Below are 24,875 nucleotides of genomic sequence, written 5' to 3'. Positions count from 1 at the left end.
TTAGCATGGGCTTCACGAAAAGGGTTGATTCAACAGCACTGCACCAAATGATGGGCTTTACAAAACTGAACTGGCTATTCCCAAGAGCAGCTCATAGTAGAGTTTGGAAGACAAAGCTGACCCTGGAAAAGAGGAGATTCAAATCGTCTTGATACTTTGTTCAGTCCCTTACCCAGTCCCTGCTTAATTGGTGAGTAAATGAAAATTTCTTATAGATTTGATAACATTTCCTGACTACATTGCATATGTTTAGTTGTATAACCACTGAATGAAAGGATAGCTACAGTGAAAAGTGGGGGCTTACTTGTAATTCTTTTACAAAATTTATCTCTATTGCACAAAGGCCCAACTTGAGTTCTTCACGAAGCTCTTTCTTCTCTTCCAGTCCACATTGACCTCTCTTTGTCTGATTTCCTATAGCACCTAGCATTTAATACATTTTCTGTTTTACTCTTGACCTGTAATTTCATCAGCGTGGGAAATTCTTTGGGTATGCATTGTCTCCACCGATGCAGATGGACAACTCATCTTAGTTGCCTGGGGTTACAGCCAGGATGTGTCAGGTAGGATTTGAACCCAAGTCTTCTTCACAGGGGCTCAGCTTTTTTTCCTTGCTAATGTACTGTCTCATATTGTTCTCTAATCCTACAGTGTTAGAGCTGGAAGGGGCTTTAGATCCTTCTTTCTACAGATGAGGCAGTTTTGAGGTCCAGAGAGAAGAAGAATCGACAAGGTCACTCAACTAGTAAGTAGAGCCAGCACTGAAGCCTAGGGACCTGTCCTCTTTCCGTTATACCACATTTCCTTTGTGTAGGGTTAGTCTCGTCTCCCCAGTGGTCTCTAGTATAAGCTCTATGTGTGTGTGTGGGGGGGGCTTCTACTGCCTTTTTGTAAATTGTATACTTGGGCTAGTGTTGTGCATCAGTGTAAACAGCTGGGCATGTCAACAAATTGCTTTTAAAGACAAAGCTCTCGTCTTTGTCATGACCTCTCCTCGTGTTCCCTTACCCTTAGGGAATTCTGAAATGGTTAGGATAGAAAGCTCCCCTCTCTTGAGTGCACTTTTCTCAGAACCCTTTGAAAGGAGCGAGCTCCTTTTACAGATGAGGAAACAAAGGCTCCCTCCCCCTTAAACCTTGCAAGCAGGTTTCTGCTTCTCTAGTTTATAAATCCACTCCTTTGACACACACTGACTGCTTTTAAATATATTTAATTTTCTTTGACATTAGGTATGTAAAGCATTTTAAAGGCTTGTCCTTCTGTTTAGTTGATATTGATGCAATGTCAGTAGTGGTGCTTGATCGAGAGAACAACCTTGACAGAGCTGAAAACACCTTCTTAAGCACTTTGGAAGACCGTTTGGAAACTTGGGCCCTAGGAGTTCCTGTAGACAGACATCAAGGGAAATGTAAATAGCTAGGTTAGAGCTGTCGTACCCTTTTTAACTCCTCTATGTGCAAAGCTAGACCTTGGGCTGCTTGAACCTGGCTTGAGCGGATGGAAAGCTCATACTCTTATCTCCCTCCTCTAACTTTGTCATCTCTTTTCTCTAGGGCTTCATGTTTTACAAAGCATGTTCAGAGGTTTCCTTATGTGAGCTTTAAGATGAGCCTGAGAAGGCGGCAGCTTAAGGATTAGCATTAGCATTCCACAGTCTTTTGTCAATTTACTTCTCTGGCCTTATTTTACACGTGTCCCCTTCATACATCCTAATCTCAGGCCAAATTGGACTCCTACTCCCATGGCCTTCTTTAGCCCCTCAAACTCCCAAGTGTCCAAAAAGGAATCCATCTCTATCCAAACCTGCTCTTTGATCCAGATTCCCAACTTCTGTTAGTCACGTAGGCTTGAAACCAGGGAGTCATACTGGATTCCCCGCCCCCCCAATACAAATGAGTTGCCATGTTACCTTCACAAGATTTGTCCCATCCGTCCCTTCCTCTCCGTTTCCACTGCCACAAACCTAGTTGAGGTCCTTATAACTGCTCTTTTTGCCTTTCTCCAATCCATCTTTCACATAGCTGCCCAAGTAATCTGTCTAAACCATAGATTTGGCCATGTTACTCCCCTGCTCAACAACTTTCAGTGGCTCCTTGTTTGCCTGGCATTCCAGGTTCATTTTGTGCATCTCCCCTTCACACAGTTTCCTGTTCTTCTCAAACTGTACTAACTAAACTCTTCCCCAGTTTGGATACTCGACTTCCTGCCTCCATATAATTGTGTTTTCCTTGCTCAGTGAGTGGCCTGGGTCAGCAGTTCTCACTCGGGCTTCCAGGAGCCTGCTAAAACTGAGCGGGCAGGCCTGGTACCCAGCTGCCTTTTTGCTATGTGCTAGGACAACTTCCGTGGCCCAGTCTGGGGCAGGGATAAGACAGGGTAAAGGCAGACACCTTGGAGATGCCTGGCCTGGGCTCTGTCTAGTCTGAGTAGTGAAGTATAATGAGAAGAAGAGAATTTAGAGCCAGGGGGACCTGGGCTAAAGCCTGGCTCTGCTGTCAACTACCTCAGTATTGTTGGCTAAGTCCCATTTCCTCTCTGGGTCTTGGTGGCCTCTCTAAAATGAAGGGGTCTGGACTATTTTCAGGTCTCTTATCTTTAATCCTTTAAGCCTATCTGTTTTTCTAAACTTGATTCTACTAAAAATTAAGTTGACTTTCAAAACAAAACCACCATGAAAAATGAAATAGTGGGGATATGGATTGGGGGAATCCTTCCCATCCAGATGACTTTCACCTCTTTTTTCCCCAACATACACGTATTTTCTTTCTTTCTTTCTCCTTCTCTCTCCCCCCCCACCTCTCTCCCTCTTTGTCTCTCCCCTCTTCAAAGATTTACTCAAGCCAAGGCCCTTCCTCTCACCCAGAGATGGCTGTCATCAGTCATCATGGTGTGGTGGCAGTGGAGATAGCCACAGCTCCCAGAGGGGGAGACCTTTTTCAGGCCAGAACAAAGACCCTCCCTCTGACTTGTCCACAGTCAGCCAGCTAGTAAATATCAAAGGTGAAATTTGAACCCAGGTTTTCCTGATTACAGGTCTAGCACTATCTACTATGCCACACTGCCTCTCTAAGGGGCAGGTGCCAGAGGAGAGAGTGAAATAGAACATCAGAAAGGTGAGAGTAGACAACATGAGAGAGATTTATTACATAGAAACATAGATACATGTATGTGTATACATGTATATACACACACATATGTATGAAGGAGAGTGAACGAAAACATGAGAAAAGAAAGAGACAAGCTCTGTGTCTCGTGTTAAAGACTTCGGTGCCTGAGTTGTATCTAGTTTCTTTGAATAGGCTGTGATACTGGCTTTATCTTGTAAAATCAGTGTAATTTCTGGGCAGTCAGTCTGCTTTGTTGGTCTGAAATGTCTTGAGAATCTTAATTGCACTAGGTGATAGGTGATTTATACTGTGATTGGAGCAATTTTAACCTCTCTCTGGGCAGTGTGGTACAGTTGATAAGAAAGCCTTGGACACAAAACCCCAACCCTGGCTACCCAACTAATCTTCTGTAATAGCAAGTAAAACCATTCAAAGGAGTAGTGGCAGCCAGTGCCCTGGATTTTGAGACCGAGGACCTGGGTTCCTATCTCATCTGTAAGTATTACCTCTGTGACCTTGGGTTAGTCACTTCCCTTTTCTGGGCTTCAGTTTCTTCTGTAAAATGAGGAATTTAAACTAGATGGGCTCCAAGATCAAAATCCCATGATCCATTTTGGAATGGGAGAAGGGAAGCCCTGTCTGAATTAGAGAAAAGCCTAAATCAGAGAGAGACCATGGCAGTTTAGTTATCTGGTGGGACATACAATGACAAAATGGAAGGCTTCTGCCAGTTTGGGGCCCACTTCTTGGGGCTGGGGGGCAGAAACTGGGGAAGAGAAATGATCACAAAAATTCAATTCACAGGGACCGAAGTGGGAACTTAAGCTAATAAAGCTAGTATTTGAAGAGCATGTCACATACTTGGTGTACTCTCCTTGGGGTACACCTTAAACTGCACCAAGATAAGAGAGAAAAAGAAAACATCAGCTTCTTCTCTAGTACAGGATGTTAAAGCCCTGTCACCTCTACCATGGGCCTTCTGTAGCAACCAGGGAAGGGTTCAAAAGGAGTTGTCAAGGACACAGCCACTACTGTCCTTGTGACCCAATGTCATTTGTGCCCTAGCCCTTTAGGTAGTTTGTGCCTTAAGACCTCAAGCAGTTTGCAATACAACTCACCCCTCCCCCACACCTCAACACACACAACAGAAAAGGAACCAAACTACCCAGTAACCAGACTGTCTGTGCCAGACACAGATTTGTAGTGTGAAGGCCAGCTCTGCTTTTACAAACTGGCTAGAGGAGAAAGGGCCTGGTGTCCTCAGCACTACTTGGAAGCAGCCGCTTTTCTTTTGCCCCATTGATCAATTGCTCTGCCTTCCTAATGGTGCTACCACAGGACCTCTGAGAACGTCTCTTTAATAGAGCCATGGAACAAAGACATAGCATCCATCACTACATTTGGTGTTTAGAAAGCCCTTGTCCAAAGGTGGTAGCTAGGGCTAGCCTGACCTGCAAATATGTTAGCTTACATGCTCAGGAAGGGACTCAAATGCCCCCCTCCTTCACTCAGTGATGCTTGAAATTCCTTTGCTAGGAGGATAAAGCATTTTATTCTCCAACTGTAAATACAGTTCAAATGGAAATTCCTTTGGGAGAAGCAATGCCTTCCTCTCATTTATAGGAAGGAGTCAATGACAGTAGTTCCTTTCCCGAGCAGGTTTTAATAGAGGGGAGAGCACTGGGTGCCTTAAGTGGGGTCATGGCACTGAATGGGAAAACCGAAGAGAACAATTTATACAGTAGTGTAAAGACAAACTCCTTTGGAAGCTTTAAGAACTTGGAGCAATGCAATGGATGAGCAACCATGATTCCAGAGGACTCAGGATGAAGTAGGTCACCCACTTTGACAGAGTGGGGATGGACTCAGGGTGCAGGATGAGACAGACATTTTTTGGAAATGGCCAATATGGGGAATTTGTTTTGCTTGTTTTGGCAGATTTGTCACCAGGGTTTTGTTTTTTTCTTTTCTTTTCTTTTTTCAATGAGAGAAGGGAGAGAAAATAAAACCTCATCAATTGAAAAAAAGATTAAACTTTTTAAACACCAAAAAAAAAAGAAAGAAAGAAAGAAAGGAAGCTGGCAGGGGCAGTCCTTGTGGCAAAAATAATCAAGTCACATTGGCATGTACCGAGGAGAGAAGCAAGGCCCAGAGTGTCTGGGGACTGAATTCCAATTTCAACAATGACCACCATCAGGTCTTTTCCTTTAGTTTGTTTCTTCAAACTGCCCGGTGCTGCTGTGAGAACCATGGCTGGAGAAATGGGAGCTCTTATTAACAGACTGTCTCTCTGCAGGGGACATCATTTGGCCTCCATGGCCTTTCAGGGCATGGGGGAGCTAGGAAGGGGCCAGAGGAAGGCTCTTCTCAGTGACCTCCAAGTCATATTGGATGTGGTCACTTTAGGCCAATTCTACTGTTTGGGTCTCAGCTCACCCTCCACTCTTAGGGGTGACTTTGAAATACATACCTGAAGGCTGCTTGTTTCCTCTAGTGTCTCGGCCTCTTCCAGATACACTGTGAGCAAAACACAAAGTTGTGAAAGTCTAAGATCCCTGCCTGAAAAGTGGTCATTTATAAAAGAGGGCAAATTTCTATCACACTTGGTCTCGATAACTTGCCCAACATCCCATGACTAGAATTTAAATTAGCCAGTTAAATTGGAATCTTTCCACAGTAAAGCTGAAGCCTAAAGAGATGTGGTCCTTGATAGTGTTGGGGGCTGGCCTTGGCTCCCTTCAGAGAGATTATGAAAGATGGAGCATGGTATAGCATTAAAGCACGGTAGATCAGATGCAGGGCTGGCTCTGCCAGGAATTCTGCAGGGCCCTGGGCAAGTTACTTCCCTTCTCTGGCCCATCTGTAAAATGGAGAGGGTGGGGTTGGCCTTTGATTTAATTCTAGGATGCAGGGAACATGCACGTATACTTCATGTTCTCCTCGGATTGCAGGCTGTTATTTTTGGTGAGGGGTTGGCAGTGAGACATGGAGATGGACAGTCTTCCTTGGGCACTGTGGTTCAACTTTTGCAACTACTTTAGATGAGTCACAGGATTGGAAAGTGTCGAGCTAAACTCAAGTACTGTGGCTTGAGCCCTACATCCCCCTCAGGAGTTTCCATTCCACTCCTAAGTCTATGCTAGTATACTGATTTGCTCTCTTCTCCCTCCCTCTCCCACCTTCCCTTTCCTCACTCTCTCCCTTCTCCCCCTCCACCCCCCTCTCATATAGAACAGGCTTCTCAGAAATTTCAAAGTAGGAAAACGTGGCAGCATTTTAAACTCACATTCTTTTACTGGAATTGGACATCAAAGATAAACCTGGACTTCCTCTTATGTCCCAGGTGTGAAATAGGCAAATCCATGAGAGCCTACCTTGCCTTTAGCTCACAGAACCTACTTATGCGTTTCAGCAGCTTAACTTGTGGTTGCCACTGAGAAACCCTATCCCCGGGGGTTCTAGGTTCACTCCCATGCTTTAGGGTTTTCTAAGTGCTTTGCTCACAACATATTTGCACACAACTTCTGTAGATGAGGAAACTGAAGCACTGAAATCTGGGTTATCAGGGATAGACAGCCAGTCTGACAGGATAGGGTAGGGTCATTGAGAAGAGAGGTCAGCTGGTTTGCTTCATCTCCTGCCTCCCCAGTTACTGATTTTGGGCTACTTTAGCTGCTTCAGACTGCAGATATTTTTCCTTGGCCTATAATCACATCCTTACTTCTCCCTTGCCTCCAAGTCCATACCATTTGTGTTGGCCAATCTATGTGTGACAAACTCTTCTGCCTTGAACGTTTGATTCTCTACTTTTTGAATGGATCTGTGATCTTATCAACAGGTGTGTTCCCTCCATTAATGCAGAGCTTAATCCAGCCTCACCTGCACAACCTGGGCCATTCTTATCCATGTCCTCCCATGGCTCATCCCCAGGGGAAGTACCTGTCATGCCAAAGGCCTTCTTAACTCTAGGGTTTTTTTACATTTCTTTGGGAACCAATACAACCCTCAGGCTAGCATTGATACTTCCAGTATTTCCATTCAAGAATTGGAATAGTCAAATATTTGTCATAAGAGCATAGTTGTTGTAGAGTCAGACTGTGGCACCATTTAGTGTATTATAATAATGGTTCAGACAGATAAGCCATTGCTGTGTTGACTCTGAGTTGTGTGTGTAAATTATTCACTCCTGGAAAGGCAAACAAACTGGTGGCATAATCCTGAGGATTTCTACTCTGGCAGCCTTAAGAGGTGAGTTGAGTGGAAGGTTCAAAAGCTCCCCTACTGGACTTGGCTCCAACACTTTCCTTCCTACCTGAGTGACCTTGGACAAGTCCCTTCCCTTCTCTGGGACTTTGTTTCCTCATCTCCAAAATGAGAATCATCATGAATGTACCACCTTCGTTGTAAGGTGCTTGGTTAGAGACATTCAAGTGCTATATGAACATGAGTTCCTGTAAGTATTCCTCTCCTGAAGTCTTCCCCTGATGCTTTAGCTTAACATGAAAGTGATATTTGGCTCTTGGGCTTCAAAGACAGACCTAGTAACAGATTCTGACCTCCAAGGCCTACCCTAGGTAAGGGTATGAGAAACCTTCTCATTAGAAACTTGACCTTCGAGTAGTAAATGTTTTCAGCCATAACAAATCATGAAGACAGTATACTAAGGCATGGAGGGAGGACTAATAAAGATAAAATCATGTGTGTTTTGAAATATTTTATGTATATTATTAGTATTATTTAGTAACTTCAAATTTAAAAGGTATCAAAGTAGTGACCAATGTTTCTTAAATATGTTCTAACTCAAAAAAAAAAGTAATCAAACCGTCAGTTGTTTTCTTGCCCGACCCTGTGCTGTCTCTGCTGGGAAAAAAAGAGAGAATGTTTCAGTTTCTGTTTAGTCAGTAAAGGAAGGAATTACATGTTAGTTAAAACAGCAACTTGTCAAGTATTGATATAGTCAGAGCATGACAAAAATGGGTCCCTTTCAGGTCCCAAGCCAAGCAGAATGTTGTAGAACTGAAGTACAGTGATATCTGGATTAACCTTGGTTTAGATTTATCTGCATCCTCTCTTACCTCCACTGCTGCCAATTCCAGAGTACTGACTATTATTACTAGTCCTAGCTACTAACCATTGGGGAGGCTTGGCTTTGAGCACTTGGGCCAAGTAGGAGGGGGTAATCACCTGGGGTGCAGCCACCAAGTGGTAGGGAGGAAGTAAACCTCAGCTCATGGGCTACATCCCTGTAGGGAATGGAGGGTGGAGCCTAGCAGGGGAAGAACTGGTGAGTGAAGCATGTTCTCTTCCTCCCAGAAGGTGGTGTGGGTGTTCTTATGGCTTGCTGTTAATGACAGCCCTGGAAGGAGGGAAAGATCTAGAAGCTGGGGCATACTGGGAAAGCAAACTACAGTCGGGGGAAAGGTTTTGGATAGCCAAGGTGTACCACAACGGTCCTGGTGCTTGAGAGGACAGGGTACAAAATTTTGTTTGCTTTGTAGTGTTGTTGAGGACATAAAAATTGGATCAGAGCATTTAGAGCTTGAAGGAGCCTTTGAGATCATCTATGGAGATCATCATCTATCCCTTCATTTTACAGAGGAGGAAAAAAGCCCAGAGAGTGAAGCAGAGTTGTCCAGTGCCACCCAGTAAATAGCAGAGGCACGAATCAAATCCACTTCCTTTCTCTCCAAAGCCTGTGCTTTTCCCACTAAACAATTCTTCTTTTCACTTAGTTTCCTACTTAAATATTGGTATAACTGAAAGTTTCCACCTTTTCAGAAAGATGGTATTAGAAAGCCCAGGTACCCAGTACCCTCCAGAAGAAAAGAGGTAGAAATGTCTAAAAGGGGAAGAAGAAGAGGTAGGAAGAAAAGACAATCAAAGATCCCGAAAAGATAAAGAAAAAAACTCTCAGAAAGGGAAAAGGAATGGTTAAGGAAATGAGCAAGCAGGGCAAATAACACTGAAAAACATGATGAATATATTTTCTGTATTGAAAGAATTCAAAGAAAAGATACCAAAAGGAAAAAAGAATGAACTAGCACCAACAATGGTCCCAGAAACAAATCCAGAACTTTCACAAGACTCATCAAATTTGATAATAAACACAGGGAAATAAGGAACTGGTGAGACCTGTCATTAGGCATCCCCCCCCCCCAAAAAAAGGGGAACAAGATAGAATGATAATGAAAATAAAGATGGAGAGGCCTGTGGAAAACTGAGACAAAAATCAGGAGTAAATGAGAAATCCAGTTGTTCTACTAGAAGACCAAAAGGCTGCAAAACGTGATGGAAAGTCACCTGGAGTAAAGACGACTGGCTGCGGAGAGGCAACTGCTGAACCGTCACACGTCCTCAAAACTGTGAAGAAAGGAAGAGTCTCGACATCATATTTCAGGAAATCATTTCTCACCTGGCTGCACTACTCGAGGACTTCTCTGGTTTTTCCACTATGCCTATGGGGTACCTTCCCTGGCTACCCTCCCCACCACCTTGCTTTTTGGCTTATTTTGTGTGTTGGCTTCCTCCATTAGATTGTAAGCTCCTTGAAAGACTGGTTTTTTTTTTTTTGGATCCCCAGTGCTTAGTACAGTGCTTGGCACATAGTATGCACTTAATAAATGTTTCACTGACTACTAGCAGACTGAAATAATACAAGAAAAATTTCCAGAATTATGGGAAGATCAAAGGACAGGCTATAAAATAGGCAATGCATCAGACACCAACAGGAAAGAATGCCAGATTCAACTCACCCAAACACACTGATGTCAAACACTAGGGCTGCCCTGACAGAAGATTTTTACAAGCAGATAAGATGAAAAACACCACTTATCAAAAAACACCAGTTATTCCTCCAAGATAGGAAATTACTGGCAAAAGTAAGCCACAGTGAGACCTTTGATACACAAATCAACCAAGAACTTCTACTGGTAAAGGAGGCCAGCTTAGCCAGGACCTTTGATGTGCAAATCAATTATGTTTGTTTGTTTGTTTTAGCTAGGCAATGGGGTTAAGTGACTTGCCCAGGGTCACACAGCTAGTAAGTGTTATGTGTCTGAGGCTGGATTTGAACTCAGGTCCTCCTGATTCCAGGGCCAGTGCTCTATCCACTATGCCACCTAGCTGCCCCTGCAAATCAATTATGAACCTCAGCCCTGGCTGGCTAAAAATGGGGTTTAGATTTAAATATTACACAGGGTTAGCAAAACACAAAGGGTAGGGAATGGTGTGATCTGTAGTTGTCTCAGGGTAGAAGGAGACCACCTTGAGAGAGACACTAGAATGATAGATTGTAAAATTGAACCTTTTTCCACTTCCATCACTATAGAGGCAACAGTGGCTTTGGCTCAATGAACAAATAGCAAGGCAGCAGCCAGGCTGTCTCCACTGACAACTAAAGGCCCAAACAGGCTGGGGGTGGGGCTGGGAGAAAGAGTAAACGAAATGTATAGGTATATGAATGTGTGGATGGATAGATAAACTCACATATACATATATGGAAATATGCATATATACATATACACATATATCTATATATATGTATATAAAAATACATACATATATTATAACAATTCCCAGTGGCAGCAAAGTAAAAGGCAAGGAGGAATGAGACGATGTAATTCTTTTATTGCAGGTGTTACAAAAAAAATGGATACTTGAGGGAGAGGGAAGAACGGGAAATCCCAAAGTGGCACTTCCATTTAGGAAAGGGGGGAAAGAGGGAAGACTGAAACCACTGAAAAACTTTGAGAGGGAATAGTAAGAATTTAGGATCCATCTTTGGTGATGAATGAGTGTGTTCTCCCATGCATAAGTGTAAGACGGGTTTGGGACTAATTCTAGTGAATGAAGGTAGAGCACAGTCCTTACTGATAAAAACTTAATTTAGCACAGTATGACAGAATCATATTTAGCAATTATAACTTTGACTATAAATGGATTGACTGCTGCTATTAAACAGAATAGGGTTACACAATTGATTAAAAAAAATAAGACAACCTTATGTTGCATTTGGGAAACACACCCAACACCCAAAGACACAGGTTTAAAATGAAAAATTGGAATAAGATTTACTATGCTTCAGGTAAGGCCTGTCTTTGACACATACGAACAGTATGACCCTGGAGGAATAGTCCCTAATCTTTCAGGGCCCCCAAACAACCCTCTGAGATTATAAATGACAGAGCAGTTGCTCCTCTGCATTAATGGAGTTTCCCTAGCTACCATTAACCCTCAAACAGAGGTTGGAGAAAACACAGGCCTGGCCCCCAAAAGTGCTTCTATTAATTCCAGAAAATCAGAACCTACAGTCATGATAATCAAGTAAGGCTGAATGCAAATTACAAAGCATTATGAGATAGAAACATGGGTACTACATCATGCTTAAATGTACCATTCATAAGTATACCAATATTATCCATCTAACAGCATAGCAACTGCATTTTTAAAGAAGGTAACTAATAAACAGGAAAGGAATTATGGACATGAATAGGATCCTAGAAAAATTAGTGTGAAAGATTTAGGTAAGTGAATTCACTTATCCAAACCTTCATGGAATGTTTTCCAAAACAGTTCACATTTGAGTATTAAAAAACTTACAAATAAATTTGGAAAACAAATTCTGCTACCTTTACAGAAACACAATAAAAACAGTAAACTACTAAAATATGGCCAAAATATAGAGTCCTAGATGGAAGAGTGATAGGTTCAATGGTCAAATGACAGAAAACAAGATTGGGGCAGTTAGGTGGCGCAGTGGATAGAGCACTGGCGCTGGAGTCAGGAGGACCTGAGTTCAAATCGGACCTCAGACACTTACTACCTAGCTCTATGACCGTGGGCAAGTCACTTAACCCCCAATGTCTCAAAAAAAAAAAAAAGATTCTGAGTTGTAGTTAAAGCAGTCTTCCCATATCACTGCCCAGTTCAAAGGGCTTCAGTGATTCCCTCCAGCCTCTAGAATAAAATACAATGTATGTATTTACAATGACATGTAAAGCCTCCTGTAATCTAACTTCAACATATTTCCAAGTCTTATTTTGTATTGCTTTCACATGGGAAGGTATAAAGTGATGCCGGCTGAAAAACATAACAACATACACGCTGACTACAACTATGTCATTAGAGACAACAATAAGCAACAAATTCATACGAAAAAGAAATGACATTCAAAAGGGATCACAGAAAAAAGTAAAATGATTTGGTCACCACAGAGCTAAAGGCAACGTGGATATCTTTCAATGTGAGCTTACTAAAGGCTAAAGAACAAAAGGTAAGGGACATTAGGATGATCATTTACAATCTTTCTGGGAGTTCCCTTGTGCTTGCTCTTCTAATGTCTTTTTCTTATGTTGCTATTTACACATTAGAACACTTGTGCTTGTCACAGGAGGTCAAAATAAACTTATTTGTAAAAAAAAAACAAAAACCAAACCAAACCCTTTGGAAAGCATCTCTTGGTTGTATGAGCATGAGCTCATAGTTCTGTGTATCAGATAATGTGAAGGCTCTGCAACAATGGTTTTCGCTTCTTCTTGCTGAAAAAACGTACAAGAAAAAAGCATCAAAGCACAGTTTTAAGCAAGTCTCATAAAAATCTATCATAGAAATACCCTTAACCACCCCTGTAGCTCTAGCACTACTGAACACATCTAATGTTATTGGATCATGTGAAAGGGTGGTGGGGACAGTGTAGAAAAGGTAAAAGCATGAGAGACCAAAATAAACCCTGCATGAGGAGGACAAGACAATGAGGAAAAAGAACGAATGGTCTGAGGCCTCAGATTGGGGGTGGGGCTTAGCTAGATGGATCTCAACCCTCCCAGCTCTGTCTTGCAGTCATGGCATTCCTGTCCAGAAAACTCTCAGCACTCTACAACTCCAGAGTAGAGACCAAATGTGTTGGAAGCCCTCTTGGAGATGATTTTTTACACTTGGCACGGGGAACCCCATTTTCTATTTTTCTAATGCTTCTTAGGCTCATCACAGGACTATAGCTTTAGAGTTGGAAGGGACCCAAGATGTCACCGAGTCCAACCTTCTTATTTTACAGAGGGGGAAACTGAGGGATGGAGAAGTGAAATCCGAGGGACAGGATTTAAACCCACATCTTCCTAACTCCAAGTTTAGTGCTTTGTCTGCTATGTCCTACTGCCGTTTCTCAAGGCCTCGATTTCCATGTTTCTTTCTCCCCAGCTAAGGTCAGTGTTGCTTCATCTTTTAAGCATCTACAGCATACTTCACTACTTCGAGGATATAGGATTTTGTTGGTAGTAAGGGTAAGGGGCTCCTTTTGCTGACAGATTTCAATGTCTCTGGGTGATACTTTGGCTAAAATTTCATCCAGGTGTGGCCATCCTGACTCTGAGTCTCTAGGAATTACCTAAATTAGGCCTCCAGACAACAGACACTCCCTATCTGTCACTGGGCTTGCACCTTCATGTCCCAATGAGGCATCAGAGGAGGATTTAGTGAAGGAATTATTTACAGTATGATAATAGAATTGGCACTGTGGTGACACTGTGAAATCACTGAATTTCAGACATGGAAGGAACCTTGGAGATCATAAATCAGGGGGAGGCTGCCCAGGAACATATTAACTTTTCTGCCAATTCAAAGGTGCCCCTCTTAGGATTGAGAGGCTTCAGTTCTCCAAAATCAAGAAACTAACCACTTTTATAAGAGAGCCAAAGTAACTTGTGGTCACGTTTGTCACTTACGGAGGACTGTGGCTTTTCTTCTAAGTCAGAAGACGCTCTTTGACAAGGATGCTTCCTGGGTAAGCACCTCACTTTCTGCAATACCACTTCTGGGATTTCTAGCACTTCCAGCTCATTTGGCTTCTCTGGCTCGTCTGGCACTTTTTGGACTTCTGCTTCCTTGATTTGACTTGGAGAGGTTTCAATCTTTTCTGGTGTGGTAGTAGAAGTAGCTTGACAACACTTGCTTATGGGCAATAGTTTTTTCAGGCTACTGGAGCTCAGTGAAGACTTGGGTAAACTGACTTTACTTTCTGGGACTTTCTCTTCTTCCTCATCCTTCATAGACATATCCATTAGCCCAAGGGCACACTCTTCTTTTAAAACAACTTCTCTGAAATCAGATTCTTCCTCGTCAGAGATTAAGCCACCATCCCCCCTATTATCTCTGTCTTCATCAATATCATGGGCAACTAGACGAATAATAAGGTCCTTTTTGCTCTGGACATCTTTTAAGAGTTCCACCCTGGTGATATCAGGCTTTCTTAGATTCTGAAATGAGTTCCTGCAAACGACCTGAAATTAAAGAGATTGTGAATATTTAAAATTACTGTCCCAGGGTATTTTTCCTCAGGCTTTTATTGTAATACATGATTTGCACATGATTTCTAGTTTTAATTTAGTAAAATGATTTACTATTAAATCATGTTTACTAATACACTGTAGTATTTCTAAGAAACATGAAATGTATAAGGAATGTTTGGTTTCCTACATTTTTTCCATATTCACAATCATGCTAATTTATGACAATTTGTTTGATACACTGAAGAGAAGGGAGTAACATGAATTCTGTTTTTTTTCTCCTAATTTTTACTGCTTGAGTTTTATCTTTTCCATAGCCAAGATAATGCACTATGCATGAAATAATAGTAGTAAGAGCTTAGAGGCACCTTAGAGAACACCTAGTTCAAGTTTTGCACTTCTAATTTAATTAGCTTGAGGGGAACTCCTAGTGTGGATATTCCTACCACCAATATAGATCAGGCAAGATTTACTGTCAGACAATTCTGAAGCACCTATGATGAAAAATGCTATCCACTGTCAGAGAAAGAATGGATGGAGTCTGAATGCAGATCAGAGCATACTGGTTTCCTACTTTTTTTCTTTTTTTTTTTTCTGAGGGTGGGTGGGATGTTTGTCTGTATTTTCTTTCACGTGACCAGTCTGGAAATATGTTTTGCATGACTGTACATGTATAACCTCTATCAAATTGCTTGTCTTTTCAATGGGGGAGGGAGATTGGGAGAGAATCTGGAACTCAAAATTGTAAAAAACAAAGGTTATACATTGTTTTTTATATGTAATTGGGGGAAAATAAAATACTAAAATTGAAAAAAAAAACAACAAAGATTTACTGTCAGAGAAGTGCCTGAAGCACTTAAGGGTCAAATTACCTGACCACAGTCACATAGCTAGTACCTTCAGGGGTAGGCTATGAATTGAGGTCTTCCTTATTGTCTACTACTACATGCTATCCTCTCCCCTTTCATTTTACAAGGGAGGAAACTGAGGCCCAGAAAGTTTAAGCAATTTATAATTGCATAGGTAGTAAGTGGCAGAGCTGGGATTCTAATTCAGGCTCTCTAACCCCAAATCCAGGGCTCCATCAGCTATATACCCATTGCTTTTCCTGAAATGAATATACTTTGTTCCTTGAAGTTTTTCCATCATCTGCCCTGGCAGTCTTATGATTTCACAAACCAACCCATAGATAGTTCAGAATGCAGATATTTCCCTGAAGGAGGACAAGTCTTGAGTACTCTTGGATTCTTTTAAAAAATGCAAATAGCAAGTTGAAAATATGAAAGGCTTTTAATAAGGTCCCTCTTCTCCCTGCTCCACTTTACCACTGGAACCTATTTTCCAAAAATCGCCTCAAAGAAGAATACATTTTAACATTCCCTTCCTTCCTAATTCAAATGGCACATTTCATTTTACAGTATTAAATGGAGCATGAGGAAAAGGAGTTTTGCAGTATGGTATAAAGAGAACCAACCAGGCTGGTGACTAGGAGGACCAGGTGGGAATTCTGGCTGTGACACTTCATGAGCTGTATCACAACCTGAGCTTCCTGGAGCCTATTCCCTTGTTTCTATCTGTCCCCTGGGATTGTTTGAGGAAAGCACTTTGCAAACATTAAAGCACTATAGAAATGAGTTATGTTGCTGAACCTCCCTGGGCCTCAGTTTGCTCATGTGTAAAATGAAGGGTTAGATTGGTAGACTCTGAGATCCCTATTAGCTGTAGAGCTAGGATCTTATGTGTGACCTTGGGAAAGTCACTTCTGCTTCTTGGGCCTCAGTTTCCCCCTCTGTAAAATGAGGGAGTTGGCCTTTGAGGACCCTTCCAGCTCTAGGTCTAGGCTCCTAATAACCTGATTTTGTTCTGCTTTCATGGGTTTTGCTAATGCTGAACCTCTAAATTACTTAAAAATGTAATTCTGGATCTTAGCACCACTTTGGAGCACCAAGAGGTAGCTTTAAGATAAATGGTGCCCTAAGTATATTTTGTAATAATAGTCACCACTGGCATTTCTGTTGCATATTAAAGTTTCAAATTGCTTTAATATGTTATTGTACTTGATCATCACAACAACCCTGTGAGATAAGTACTGTTAATCCATATCCCATTTTATAGATGAAGAAACTGACATTTAGAGAGGTTAACTGACTTGCCTAGGATCACACAGTGTGTGAAGTAGGACTTGAACTCAGGTTTTTCTGACTCTAGCCATTATTTTATGATGCCTTTATTTTATAAACCAAAGTGCCATCACAGCTTCTGCAGAAATTAAGACATAGTCAAATCTCAGTTATCTGTGACAGTCAAGGGGAACAGTGGTACAGAAAATCCATAATGGTAGAGAATGTCCAAATTATTTCTATTTGACTTTGAATGTGTTTCTGTATTTGCATTTGGACATTCATGTCTCAGTCATTCTGGGAACTTGCACCACTTCCAAACAGACAATATTCAAATTCTCTAGCTTGCCCAGATCCCTCCTGTTTTCCCCCTTTTCCATGTGAAGGATGGCCCATCTACACTTTTCTGGTAATATGATCATTGATATTCATAAAAAGGAGTCCGAGGCAGAGGTGTGACTAGTGTAAGCAGGAAGGCACAACTTGGGGGTGGAAGACCCATTTTAATCTGACTTTTTAGAAATGCCAGGGGGCAGCTAGGTGGTGCAGTGGATAGAGCACCGGCCCTGGAGTCAGGAAGACCTGAGTTCAAATCTGGCCTTAGACACATAACACTCACTAGCTGTGTGACTCTGGGCAAGTCACTTAACGCCAACTGCCTCGCAAAAAAAAAAAAAAATTCCAGAAAATTCCATCCTCCATGATGTACAGGGATTTTTAAAAATGTATGTGACAGGTTAAGTCACATGGATTGGTATGCAGATTTTGAAGTCTCTGGTGGATAACAATACAGAGGGTGACACAATTTTTTAAACCTTGCCTGGGGAGAACCAAGGTGCACTAATATCTATCCCAGTTCTGGCATGAGGCACTGCAAGATACTGAGGTTCTTTTTAAACCATCAAAGAAAGAACAATTTTTTTTGAGTCTAATTTTAGTGTTATATCTTATGGAATATTTTCATTCTTTGAAAATCGGAAGTCCACACTGTACATGGTCTGATGCTAAAGTAATAAAGATTGAGCCTCACACAAGGTTCCTGGAAGCCAAGTGTGTTACTTCAGCATCACACCTGGTTGTAGTAATTTTGGGTTAAGCAGAATATTTGATTAGCTAGAACACCTCATTCTCTGATCATGCCAAGTTATGTAGTTGACTATAATTTACAGACAAAAGCAATACCAGTGGCAATGCCTGCTCATTATTATTATTTTTTTTTGGCCATTGTGTTTTTGCTTACCTCAAAGGGCTTTACATCCAACCGTCCTGTTTTATCCAAAGAGATCCGTCTTTCCTTTTTCCTTGATTCTATGTCAACTATTTCTGATGAGTAGGTCCTCCCACTTATTGAAGCTCTTCTTAGCTCTGCCAGACTATGTCCAGTTCTTGACAAACACTGCTTCTTCAGTTTCTCCAGTGGTTGAGTTTTGAGTGAAATTACTGCCAAGTGTTGAGAAACAATGGCTGGATCTATTCTAATCGGCTTATTTCCAAGGTGAGGAACAATTTTAATTGGCAGGTCATCCCCCCCAAAATCATCTTCTCTTAATAGCACAGAGCCCATTTTTGTGGCATGATCACTGGCTTTTTTAACAATTCGGTCAACATCCAGATCATTGACGACATCAGTGGCTGAACTACGGGAGCTAACAGATTCTGAGGGACAATGAGAAATCTCACTGATTATTAAGCTAGCTACTTTTTTGGGGAAAAATCTGTTCATACTTTTTATATCATGAAAGAATTCCTCTTGGGTTCCAGACTGTCGCAAAACATTACTATAAACAGAATCAACAACCTGAGAAATCATTTCAATATTTTCTGGGTTCATAAAGTACACTTCAGAGTCAGCAGCCACAAGATTAATACTACTTTTGGAAATTTCAGCAGCTACTGATTTTGTGAGTTGAGATGCAATTTTATTCAGTTCAGGTTTGGATAAGCTTTTTGCCTCTTTGGTTGCAACACAGGGCAACTTGACTATTTTTGCTAGGAATAATGCCAATGTTTCTTCCAAAAAGGAGGCATCCAACACTGGAATTTTGGGGGCTGAAGGTTTCTCCTGTGACTTAATGTCATCAAGAATTTTAAGAACTTTCTCCATAATTTTGACAGCTTCTAGTGCCAACTGAGGACCTGATGTCTCTTCCTCACAAGGTAATTTTTCCTCATGAGAGATTCTCTCTTCACTAGCGATTCTTTCCTCATGAGAGAATTTTTCTTCACGAGGAATTCTTTCCTTCTGAGAGAATTTTTCCTCACAAGGGATTCTTTCCTCACGAGCAATTCTTTCCTCCCAAGAGAATTTTTCCTCACAGGGGATTCTTTCTTTCCAAGAGAATTTTTCTTTACTGGGGATTCTTTCTTCCCAAGAAAATTTTTCCTCAAGGGGGATTTTTTGCCCCCGAGAGCGTTTTTCCTCATGAAGGATTCTTTCCATATAAGGCTGAAATTCAGGGTTGGAAATTTCTTTGACCATTAAGAAGGCTATTATATCAGCTAGAACATTGCTCTTCCCTACTAAATCTTTATACATAGAAATGTGAGAGCCAGAGTGTTTTAAAACACTACCATAAACATTATCAACTACTTTTTCAATAGCCTGGTTATCTTCTTTAGCCAATGTGGGAGGTTCGTTAGCCTGTTGTACAACTTTAATTGGACTTTCTGATATGAACTCTTTCAGTGATGTTATTATTTTGTTGGTGATTTTTTCCAATTCAGCCTCCAAAGACTTAGTTCTTTCCCTCTCTATCATGGGGAACACAGACAAAAGTCGGGATAAAAACTGTACTGCAATTTCTTCTAGGATGTTCAAAGGTAATTTATGATCATAGGTTTGTTTAGTTGGAAGACCTACAGGGCTCTGGGAGGTATCTTTAAGAATATTTTCAACAACACTGTCAACTTTGGCACATTGGTGGGGTGTTAATTCTCCAGAAAAGTATGTCTGCAGCTGATTGCCAGCAACCTCTCGTATAACTAGGTCAGCTATGCTTTCAGAAAGCATTCTGCATCCGCTTGTTGCACAGTTCTGTATGACCTCTTGAGAGCCAAACTGTGGCAAAAGATTACTGTAAACAGACTGTACCACTACCTGAATTACTTCATAATCATTGGGGTGTAAGCACTCAACATATTGTATTATCATATCTTCGTCTTTTGAAATTTCTGTCATAACCCTGCTGACTAATTTCATTTGAAGGAAGTTCAGTTCGGTAAAAAGACTGTCGCCTTCTACTTCTGAATCTAGACTTTTTTTGGTTCCTGATGGGAAAATTTTGGCTAGAAGAGATGAAATCATCTCTTCCAAAAATTCATGAGGCAGCACGATGGTATATGGTGAGGAAGTCTGACATTTTTTGGTGTGTTTTTTGGCGACTTTTTGTACTTTTGTAACAACATCCTTGGATTCCAGAGGTACGCACACTTCAGAGGGCAATTCATCCTGTAGTAGTAGGTTGAGCTGATGCTGAAACATTTCTTCTATTACAGCACCAGCTAATCTTTTGGCTAACTTATCATTATCATTGATGTCTTTGTAAATTGAGTCTTGAGATCTATATTCATGCAGAACATTACAGAGGGAGGAGTGCACAACCTTACTGACCAATGTTTTATTCACTGGTGGCATATAATCAATGTAGCGTTGTGTATCTGTACACGATTCCCTATCAACCAAGATTTTGGGGGGCACAGGTGGTATTTTAGGCGGTGAGGGTGTTCTCTGGAGAGTTAGTCCTTCCCGTGTAACAGAACTATGCTTGTCTGGCACTTTCTCTTCAATCAGTACTTTAGGTTCCTGAGGCAAAGGTTGCTTTTCCTCAGTGGGTCTAAATACTCTAATTTGGGCTTCAGAAAACTCTTTTAACAAGGAATCAATCAGTTTCATTGCTGTTTCATATAGCTCAGTCTGATTTACATCATCCTGAATTTTTTTACACTCTTCACAAGTTTCTGGTGAAGAAGAAAAGATCAGTTTGTTTACAATCTCAATGACAACATCTTCTAAAAATCTAGCTGAAAAAATACTCAATCTCATTTCAGGTGAATAGGATGATGTTTTGGCATTATCAGGAAGGTGTTTCTTCACCTCTTTGCCTTTGTCAGGAACATCCTTGTGAACCAGGTGCAATGAAGTCACTGGTGAAGGCTGGCCAAGATTCTCAGCGTGTGCTGTTTGGGCAGGAATGACATTGGCATACCTGGTATCATCTAGAGATGTCTGAGTAGACATTTCCAAAACATTACTGTAAATATTCTCAATCACATTTTCAAAAGACACTTTTGAGTCATCTTCAGTATCTGTTTGAACACACCTCTCTCTCTTGCTTTTAAAGGCTGATTTGAAATTTGGATCATGTAAAGTCCTCATACTTTTCAATGCAGTGACTGCAGGAGTGGACCTAAATGCCCCTTCATCATCATCTGTCCCAACTGAAATGTCTTTTTTCTTTTCTTCAAACTTCTTACTACTTGATAATTTTAAAACTGGTTCTGATGTTTTCTTACTTTTTACTGGAGAAATGTATTGTATTGGTTTATCATTGTTTTCAGCAGCCAAATGGTGCTCTTTCTTCTTTACACTGCTTTTAGGTGTTCTCTTGAAATCTGGTTCTGGGATCTTGCTTTTCATAAGTGCAAAGACTTTTACTGACTCTTCCTTATACTCATCCACTTTGTCTTCTTTGGCTGAACTCTCATCATTCCTTTTATCTGATGTTTTCCAACCATGGTCCTGGTGACTTTTTATACTACTTCTAGTACTGGTGGCTACAGAAATTAATTGTATTGAATCCTTGTCTTTATCTTTTCTAATTGGGCTCTCACTTGTCTTTTTCTCACTTTCCTTTTTGTCAGTTAGATCCCAATCTGCAGATTCCAGGGCACACATTTTAGTTTTCATAGTGTTAGCTAGAGAAATGAACACTGAATCCTGGTCATCGTTTCTAGATATAGTTTTAAACTTCTCTTCACCCTTCTTTTCACTTATTGTGCCCAGATCTGTTTCATCTTTTATATTTCTAGCTAGATTTACAACTACAAGGGAATCTTTCAGTGAAAAATCTTTGATAGGAGCATCCCTTATGTCTTTATCAAATGGGATCTTTGGTGGCAGAAACTGGACTCTTTGAGTGATGTTATCTGGTTCTAGAAATGAAAAGAAAGGGGAAAACCAGTCTCCAGAAAAAAGGGGCTTAACCTTGAAAGCCGAGATTGCCTTCTTTGCTAAGTTGGTTATCATTTCAATATAAATGTTGCTTTCTTCCTCATCATGATGAACATCCTCAGATCTATATTTTTTAACAACCTCATCATACACAGAATCAGACACTTTATCAATAGTTTCTTTATCTACTGGTGGAAAAGAAAACAATTCTTCAGCATTGGGGAGAACCTTAATATCACTTTTTCGAAATTCACCTATTAGAGAATTTACTAATTTGATAGCCATGCCCACAAGGTTGGTCTCTTTCGTACTTTCATCTTCATCATACTCAGGAGTTTTTGGGATAGGGTACAATTTTCTAACAAGATCAAAAATAACATCTTCTAAAAATGTTGCTGAGTAAAGGGAAGGCTGGGGTGTGCTCAGTCTTTCTTTTTCTTGCTCAAGAACATCAGCAACAGACTCTTTATCAGATGCTTCACCAGAATCAGAGTCATCTTCGTGTAAGAATGGCTGGAGATGATGATCTACAATTTCCTTCATAATGAAGACAGCTATTTTGGTGAGGAACGTGCCTCCCTTCTCACTCTCCTCTTTCTGGACTTCAGCTTGGAATTCAGCTTTCTCCAAAATATTTTTGCAAATTGAGTCAACTATGCTTTCAATAGTTTCCAGATTCATATGTGAGGCATTCTCCTCTGCAGTGGTCAGTCTAATTTCATGTTCAGAAATTTCAGCTATAATAGCATCAGTCAGTCTCGATGCTGCAGACATAAAATCATCATCGGGTGGTGCCTCTTGTTCTTTTATTTGAACTCTAGTTTCAGATGAAGGAAAAATGTGACCTAAAAGTTTGGAAACCATATCTTCCAAAAGACAGCGAGGTAATACAGTAATGAAAGATGGCAAATAATGGCTTTCTTTGCCAATAACATTTAGTACATTTCGAATAATGTTCTCAGTTCTAAGTGAAGAATAAGTAGACAAAGATAATGTTCCAGAAATTAATCCCTGTACTTGATAATCATAAATTTCTCCCAAAAGTAAATTATATATTTTCCTTCCAAAAGTATTAGTGTCATGTTCTATGTCTGCATAAATGAGATCCAGAGATTTATAATCATCTGTTATTTTTTCATAAATTAAGTTGACTATCTTACTAACAATTTCTTTATACCCTTCAGAAAAACACAGATTTTCATCAAAATTTTCAGCAACCAAAATTTGAGATGCTGCAAACTCAAGCACAATTGATTGGACTAATTTTGTAATAATGTCAGTAACTTTGGTTTTAGACTTTGGATCCTCAGATGAGATGAAATTATGTGAGAATGCATAAAGGATTTTGCATAAAAGCTCAGAAATTACTTCCTCCAAAAATATAGCTGAGTTAACGATGAAAGCCAATTCTTTTGGGTCAATTTCTACATCTTTGTCAGTCTGTTTCCTAGTTAAGTCAGCTGTAGATTGAGAAAGGGTTTGCTCTTGAGATAAAAATGACTGAAGATGATGGTTAAAAATTTCTTTGATTATGAAACTTGCTATTTTGGAAACAGGTATATTATTTATGTCTTTTTTATCTTTTGTAAGAGACTGGTAGAGATTTGAACATGAAATGTCAGCATAAATGGATTCTACCATATTCTCAATATCTGTTTCTGAAATCATACTTTGTTTTTCATTTCCATGCTTTGTAATCCAGATGGCATGTTTGGATATGATGGTCATGATTTCATTGATCAATTTCACAACAGTTTTACTTAAATCAGGCTTTGAAGTAACTGAATCTTCTGCTCTGGAGTCTGAGGACATCTGTGATAAAAGCTGGGTGACTATCTTTTCCAAATGAGTATGTGATAACATAGTTGTATATATTGTTGAAGTCTGTCTCTGAGGTTTTGGTTGGTTAATTTCAGACTGAACTTTCTTAAGCAAAACATCAACATTGAGATTTGACAGAGATCTGAATGGTAGCCTTGCGACCAAATCTGGTTGGAGCTGAAAATCAAAGATTTCTGCCAGAATGATTTTGGTTATCCTTTCTGCCAAAGTCTTTGTGTCATTAAAAAAATCTTTATCAAGTGCTCGGTCTAAGTCATATTCTTGCAAAACTTTGTTGTAAGCTGTGTCAATTATCTTAATGATGATATTCCTATCTACTTGTGGTAAACCTAATTCCTCTTCAGCATTTTCTAGAATGCTTACTTCTGCTTTTTCAAACTCCTCTGATACTGAATTTATGAGTCGAATAGCTGTCTCCTCCAGTTCACTTTCAGGTTCTCTTCCTATTTTGGCATGTGCAATACCCATTACCTTGTAAAAGATTTTGGATAAAATTCCAGAGACTACTTCTTCCAAAAATGTTGAGGAATAAACACCAGCATAAAACTGTAACAACTGCCTTCGCCCACCAACATGGTATATTTGGAGTGGAGGAAATGTCTTTCCAGACACAAATGGCTGAAGGTGTTGCTGACAAATATTTCTAATGATAAAACCAGCTACTCGATTAATGAAAGCATTGTTACTGCTTGTTATCTCTTGTTCAATTGCTTCTCGAGAGCCAGAATTTTGCAAGATGTTTTTGAAAACATAGTCAACCAGATTTTGGACATCATCCTCTGAATAAATATATTGTGGTTCTTCTGCATCTTTGGAAAATCGAATTTCATGTTTTGAAATTTTCTTCCGGATATCGCTGATTAGCTTTGAAGCAACTTCATTGAAATTAACTCCAGATGTATCTTTTAGATCTTCTTGATATGGAACCATCTCAGATGCTGAAGGAAAGATTCGAAATAAGAGCGCATTTTTAACCATGGTGGACACTTCATCAGTGGCAGTTGTTGATTGAGAGACACTATCCCCAGACAAAAAGGGCTGAAGGTGACTTTCAGTAATCTCCTGAATAATAAAACTGGCTATTCTGTCAACAATGATGGGACTTTGGCTTGTTATACTTTTCTGTATCAATGAGTGAGATCCCGAGATTTGCAAAATATTATTGTAAACTGAGTCAACCATTGTTTGAAGATTTCTTTCTGAATATAAATATTGATGATCATATTTGGTGAGCCAAATTTTGTGTTTAGAAATGGCTGACATAACCTTGTTTATTATGCAAGCAGACATTTCATTAAAGTCTGAGCTCATTAAATATTTCTTTTCCATAGACCAAACGTCACTAGATGATGGAGGG

The 24,875-nt window shown here is 40.3% G+C and overlaps 1 protein-coding gene across 1 annotated transcript; it reads right to left on the bottom strand.

Moving 5' to 3' along the window:
• Nucleotides 1–1,234: 1,234 nt before the first annotated feature.
• On the bottom strand, nucleotides 1,235–24,536 carry FSIP2 (fibrous sheath interacting protein 2; the record flags this gene model as incomplete). The annotated part of the gene is made up of 9 exons (XM_027836210.1): nucleotides 1,235–1,384; nucleotides 5,578–5,624; nucleotides 7,930–7,964; nucleotides 9,408–9,467; nucleotides 12,546–12,643; nucleotides 13,826–14,380; nucleotides 17,747–18,663; nucleotides 18,949–20,837; nucleotides 20,973–24,536. Coding segments are annotated over 6 exons (7,039 nt in total), but the record flags the coding sequence as incomplete, so codon positions are not given.
• Nucleotides 24,537–24,875: the final 339 nt, after the last annotated feature.

Source organism: Vombatus ursinus, unplaced genomic scaffold, assembly GCF_900497805.2.
Source record: "Vombatus ursinus unplaced genomic scaffold, bare-nosed wombat genome assembly UNPS02004437.1, whole genome shotgun sequence".
Lineage (NCBI taxonomy): Eukaryota > Metazoa > Chordata > Mammalia > Diprotodontia > Vombatidae > Vombatus > Vombatus ursinus.
This window is presented reverse-complemented; position numbering and strand designations above follow the sequence as displayed.